At 49.4% G+C, this 6,417-nt stretch overlaps 1 protein-coding gene across 2 annotated transcripts in view; it reads left to right on the top strand.

Annotated features, from left to right (window-relative positions):
• Positions 1–274: 274 nt before the first annotated feature.
• Positions 275–6,417, top strand: part of Ikzf3 (IKAROS family zinc finger 3) — a 59,518-nt gene continuing 53,375 nt past the window's right edge. Inside the window, exons 1-2 of one of the 2 annotated variants that reach the window (XM_023718060.1) lie at positions 275–312; positions 2,633–2,773. In XM_023718060.1, coding sequence (XP_023573828.1) covers positions 2,680–2,773 — 94 coding nt within the window. In that variant the 5' untranslated portion in view covers positions 275–312; positions 2,633–2,679. The remainder of the gene's footprint in view (positions 313–2,632; positions 2,774–6,417) is intronic. The other variant, XM_023718061.1, reaches the window with a different exon arrangement.

Genomic DNA, 6,417 nt, shown 5'->3' with positions numbered 1-6,417 from the left:
ACATACCTGCAGGTTTTTCGGGCCCCGTGTTCTGCTCCTGGTTTGTGGTGTCAGAGATCTCTGGCAGAAAGTTGTACATCGCTGATTGTTTTCATCTCCTTCAGGTGCTTTTTGGGGACACCATGGAGGAAGTGGGGTCCTGCTCCGAAAGAGAAACTTGGCAGCGAAGTTTGTCAGGAGGGTACCCTTACGCGGAATGCTCAAAGCTGGAAATGTACCCCAGGCGCTAATATTTGCAACCACACCCTTTCTTTTCAGATATCCAGCCAAACGCAGTGCTGAAGAGCTCTGAGGAGCAGCCGGTGTCCCCAGGTAAGGCCAGGCCTTTCCCTGGAGCTGCCGCGCCTGGAAGAGGCGGAGTGTGCATGCACTGCTGCTGGGAAGTGTGAGGGAGCCGGGCCTTAGAAATACACTTGGCTCCTGCTGACAAAGGGATGGCTGGGGCATGGCTCAGTAGAATAAGCGCTTGCCTGGCAAAGGCGAGGGCCGCAGCTCAATCCCCGGTTCCACCAAAAAAAAAAAAAAAGGGAAGAAACTCATCCACTTAGATCATACATAGTCTCTGGCATCGTAGGGCCAAGCTACACTCTGCGCGGTGTGGACCACTGCTACTTTTTCTTCCTTTAATTTTTCAATTGGCTGGTCTTGATATTTAGTAATACAGCAGCTTAGACTTGGACAGTCTGTGTTTCACTTGAGGCCAGCGATCAGGAAACATTTTTGTAAAGGGTCAGATCAGGAATATTTTGGAACTTGGAGGGCGCATTGGGTCTTGGTCCCTTTGTAGCATTTCGGTATACAATGAAAACTGTAAAAACTGTTCTTGTCCCCTGGGCCCACGCACTCACCCACTTTGAAACTGACATTGTGTTGCTAAATGGAATCCGTAAGTGGATTTTTGTGTTACTCTGAGTAGTAATCTTGTATTTACTTGGCCCCAAGCCTCATATGAATTGTTCAGGTGTGCTCTAAATTTTTTGTCACCTCAGGCTTGAGAAAAGCAAGCCACTGTTCAGATGAGACTGAGTGGGCTCGGGGTGGGATGCCACAGGCTGCTCTGCCCAGAGTCTGTGGTGGCACGTTAGGATGCGGGAAGTGAGAATCTTGCATGTTCATAAGTCAGGTAAGAGTCTTAGTGGATTTTTTTTTTCTCCTGGAATCGGGGATTGAACTCAGGCCCTTGCGCTTGTCAGGGAAGCGCTTACTCCACTGAGCCATCTCCCCGGCCCCATTCTTAGTGGACTTTATGAAGTGTATTTGCACTTCCTCCTGCATTCCAGATGTCTGTGCGCGCGCGCGCGCGCGCGCGCACACACACACACACACACACATACACACCCTGCCCCTTTACTCTGGCCCAGTTTAAAAGCCGCTGGACTCGGTGTCTTTTTAAAGCCTTCTTCCTGTCCTGGGGGTTGAGTCAGCGCCTGTGCATGCCAGGCAAGTGCTCTACCACTGAGCCACTCTCCCAGCTTGTGATTCTGTGTCTTTGACTGTTTGTGACCGAAGTATTTGGAGAGGTGGTATTAGGAAGGGGGCAGATAGAAAGTGACTTCTTGGCTCATTTCTTCTGTCATCCCTTTTTTGTTAGGCTTCTACTTCTAACACTAACAATGTTTAGGGTACAAAATTACTATTCCCTTCAACTTGATTTTTAACAAGGTTGTCATCTCCCTTGGCTTTAGGAGCTCCCATAACGCCTCCTTCTTTGCTCCCATCCTGAGCCTTTCTTGCACCGTGGCTGAGGCTTCCCTTCATGACAGAAGTGGGGTGACTTACTCCCACCTATGGCCTCACCAGCAGTGAAAATGCTCAAAGAAATCAGGGCCACTAGGAAGTGCTTTCCACAGTCACGTATGTGACAGGAGCGGGAGGGGACAGTAGGATCTGCAATTCGGGTGGTCCAGGCTTCCTCTGAGGAAGCATCGTTCGTAGATCAGGTGCCCAGTGTTTCCTGGCTGGGTAGTTTCTTTTCTTTTCTTTTCTTAATTTTTTTTTTTTTTTTTTTTGCAGAACCAGGGATTGAACTCAGGCCCTTGCACTTGCTAGGGAAGCACTTACTTTACTGAGCCATCTCTCAGCCCATAGTTTCTTTTTTTTTTTTTCTTTTTCTTTTTTTTCAGAACCAGGGATTGAACTCAGGCCCTAGCACTTGCCAGGGAAGCGCTTATTCCACTGAGCCATATCCCCGGCCCCAACCCATAGTTTCTTGCTATACATTAATACTTCTTAGACACAAAGCAGCTGTGGCAGCCACTGGATTTCATGGGCTCTGCCAGTGGAGAAAGAATTGCTATCCAGAAGGGATGTGAATGCTCTTTAATTCAGGTGACAGAAATAGGAAATGGGGCCGGGGAGATGGCTTCATGGAATAAGCACTTCCCTGGCAAGCACAAGGGCCTGAGTTCAATCCCCAGTTTCAGAAAAAAAAAAAGTCAAGAAGCTGGGTGTAAGGGATCAATGCAGGAACCTCACTTGTGGTTCTAACTGTGGGGATTTCACCTGTATCTCTTTGGGCATATGTAAAGGGGAAAGTGCTTATCACTAAGGGATTATATGAAGCCTGACATTAAATAAAGTTTACTTAATGTATCTATAAAAATCCTTTGACTGAGTTCTTTCTTCCTTTTAGAAGGTCCGGCGGCTTTGAGTGACTACGATTTAAGCAAGCCCCCCGAAATGGAAACCGTGGGTGGTGCGGAAGCCGCAGACAAGGAGCAGGCAGACGCGGGAGGTGAGCCGTGGTGCGCAGACCGCAGCCTGCCGGGTGCAGGTACGGCTGAGCGGGCCAGCTCTCCACGGAAAGCTGGCATTCGTAGGCTCAGCGATTCTGCTCTGTTCCACTCACAAAATGTTGCATTTAATAATCTGTCACCAGATAGGAGCAAACGCTGAGAATGTAAGGCGCTGACTCAGTGATCAGCTGTATTAGCTTCACTTTCTAAGGGTTCATTTTTTACTCTTTTCCATGATAAAACTAATCACGTGCGCTCCTTAGGGCGCGCTGTCTGGGCTGTTTTCCGACGCCACAGCCGGTGCTCCAGACTGTCTGGGTATCCAGCGACCCAACACACTTCTGACACTGACTCCCAGTGCTGTGCAGGCCTAGCAGGGGTGGGCTCAGCACCCCAAGACTTATGACTCCACGCCTCCCCTCCAGGCCCAGGGTGTAACTTGGCCATAAAGTGAAGGGTTCTGTAATGCCCCAGGGTGACTCACAGGACTTGTTTCGATGCCCAGGTATCCAGTATCCATCCATTGATTCAGCTGCTGTTTCTTTCCAGCCTTTGGCAGGAACTCGAGGCTGGGCCAGGCTGTCTGCCACAGTCTCTGCCTCATAAGCTCCTCTTGCTCTGTCCACTTCCATACACAGAGGGTAAAGCAATGTGTAGAGATTGAGGGGGCAGTTTCTGGCCCCAAGCAATCTAGCTGTGTCCACTGTTCACTGCAGTGGACTTGTGTCCTTGGGAATTCTAATATAAAGACTGTAAACTATACTTACGGTTTCTTGCTTAGGAATCACCCCTGTTTCCGGCACTTGTAGTTGTGGACCTGGTACCGTAACCACTGCATCTGGCGGGAAACAGAAAATTCAGATGGTGCGTGGGAAGAAAAATAAGGAGTTGTCAGCTGGGTGGTGGCACCTACTTGTAATTCCAGGATTCTGAGAGGCTGAGGCAAGAGAATCTCAAGTTGAAGCCTAGACTGAACATCTTGGTGATTAGGTTGGCCCTGTCTAAAAATAAAAAAGAGGCTGGGGATATATTAAGGAAGGCCCTGAGTTCTTCTCCCAGTATGGCAAACACACACACACACACACACACACACACGGAGGGAGAGGGAGGGAGAAGTGTGTGTGTGTGTGTGTGTGTGTGTGTGAGAGAGAGAGAGAGAGAGAGAGAGAGAGAGAGATCATATCTCTCTGTTCCCCTTGGGAAGAACTGCATAGTCATATTAGCATCCTCTACCACCACCCCCATCTCCCTAGATTCATCAGAGAGCAGAGGAATCTGCTGAGCAGGGATACTTCGTGAAGCTCTCGAGTGTGAGCACACACTTGTGAAAATGTGTAAGCCAGCCTTTCATGCCCATGTCTCGCCCTGTTTCAAATGCCCCCTGTAGCTCCCTCTCAGATTGTTTCTGAGTAGATGATCTCTTTGCCCACTTGAAGTCATGGCTGTAAACAGTCCCTTGGTGACCGCAGCTCAGCAGTGCACACCAGTGCTGTGCTCTGCAGTCCGGTTTTCTGTGATATTCTTCCATCTGCAGTCTGACCAGCGTCAGGTCTCTTCTGGCCAGAACCTGTTTGTATGCCCTAGGACTCCTGGTATCATACTCCCATGCAGGGCCTCCTACCAGGGAACCTTCCTGGTCTCCTGTGAGTCTCTGTCTCTCTTGTTGTAGGATGGTTTTTGTCTCAGGAGGCACCAGAGGAGCACATCCGTCTTCTGCCTTGCTAACACTGTCCCCCTGCCCCCCGCATCACCACTCCTTTTCTAGACCCCTTGGCTACTATCACAGCCACTCATTAGCTCTGGCCACCTTTTGAACCCAGAAGGGGATTCTTTTGCTTTAATACCCCTTCAGATTCCCATGGTGGCTTCCATTCGTCTGTGCTTCCTGTGTAAATCCACCCCGTTGACAAGCCAAGCTACTGTTGTCCTCCACTTGACCCTACAGTGGGGTGTTGGCCATTGCCCAGGACCTACCGAGTAGAAAAACTGAGACGTTATCATTGTCATGTCTTTCCATGGTCTTCTTTCACTGGAGAAAAACAGCAGGTAATTCAGCCCAGTGAGCAGTTTGTTTTTACCTTCTCCAGAGAGTTTACCTCAGGACCAACATCCCAAGTCAAGTAGCTCTTTGTGGATCAGTGAAGGGTGGCTTTACGTGGCTATTTTCAAGTGATGATAGAATGCAATGACTTCTCACACAGTCCCAGAGTCAGTGCTGGAGGAGAAGCAGGCCCTTGATTATACGTAGCTCCTCCCTTCCCCAGGTCGCAGGACCCTGCATAAACCACGTCCGTCTCATTTCGGAGCTCTTCCAGGTATTGCTGTCCATGTTAGAGCGTTTCCTTGCTACCACCCGCCCACGACGTTGTGGCGTCTTTGGTTTTAAGATTCTTTTTGTTCTTCAGTCAAAACAGCAGTTATCATCGATGTCTGGAGAATTTCCACTGTCAACTCACATTTTTACATTCCCCAACCTAATGGCATCCTGTTGGGCTTGGCCAGCAAGGGTTGGAACCCAGCATATGGAGCTGTCATGTTGAGCCATTCTGGAAACTTCTCTCCTCCAGCCCCTGACTGTTTCATTCCCTCGTGTGTGGAAAGGCTCTGGGGTCTCTGGAGGGGAAGAGCCAAGGGGTCCTGGCCCTTTTTCAGTCTTCTTCATGGCTGCTCTGCCTCTTCTTGTCCAGGAGACTGAAGATTAGGTTTCTCATTGTAGTATAAGTACCGCGCGCCACTGGAGCTCCTAGGTTTCTCATTGTAATCTTTGCCTTCTGGTTTTTAAAACTTTTTCCCTACTGGGAATAAATAGAACAAACTGGGCCTGAGGAGATTGCTCAGTAGAACAAGCGCTTGCCTGGCAAATGCAGGGTCCTGAGTTCAATCCTCAGTACCGGGAAAAAAAAAAAATAGAACAAACTTGTTCAGGATCATTGTACATGGGGAAGGAGCAAAAGGGTCCTTTTCGCCTACCCAGCCTTACATAACGCTGTATGAAGACCTAATCTGAACCAAACATGTGTTTGTTTTATGTCCCCGAGTTCTTGGTAACTCACCAGCCTGCTCACAATGAGTCCCTTGACTCCCCCCTTCTTTTAATCTCTCCTCTGTTTCGCCCCATCAAGGTTTCATTTAATTTACCTTCTTTCCTTATCACTACTTAACCATGTCCCCTTGCTGTGGTGGGTCCTTGGGCTCTCCCCCGTCTCTCCACTGTCTTGTTAATTAATCTCATTTTTACACCATCTGGAAGACCCCTGAGGGGAGGGGGGACAGCAAGTTCCACAAGGCTGCTGCTCCATTTTGCAGTCCCTGCAAAGGGGCTCCCGTAGCAACTTGGCTGTCTGAGTGTCTGTGTTTGTCTAGCTGCCATCCATTCATCTCAGGGCTGTCATCTTAACTGTGCTTTCTGTATGCCTAATGTTCTGGGACTTGGAGACCTTAGAGGCTCAGGGAGAGATTGGTTCTCCCAGGGCTGGCTGTTCCTTAAAGGATACCAAAGGTCTTGGATGGGTGGGGGCTTTTTGTGCACAAACCAGCAGTCCCGACTGTGTTCCTCCAGTCTTAAACCAAGCCAGTGCGTCCTCTGCCCTAACTCATCCTGCAGCCTGGTGCTGGTTGGTGAAGACCACCCTGGACTTGCCAGCCCAGCAGGTTCACGGTAGCCTGTCCTCGTCCACTTAAC

Source organism: Octodon degus, unplaced genomic scaffold (assembly GCF_000260255.1).
Source record: "Octodon degus isolate 3935 unplaced genomic scaffold, OctDeg1.0 scaffold00056, whole genome shotgun sequence".
Lineage (NCBI taxonomy): Eukaryota > Metazoa > Chordata > Mammalia > Rodentia > Octodontidae > Octodon > Octodon degus.
Note: the sequence above shows the minus strand (reverse complement) of the source record. Positions and strands in the feature narration are given on the sequence as shown.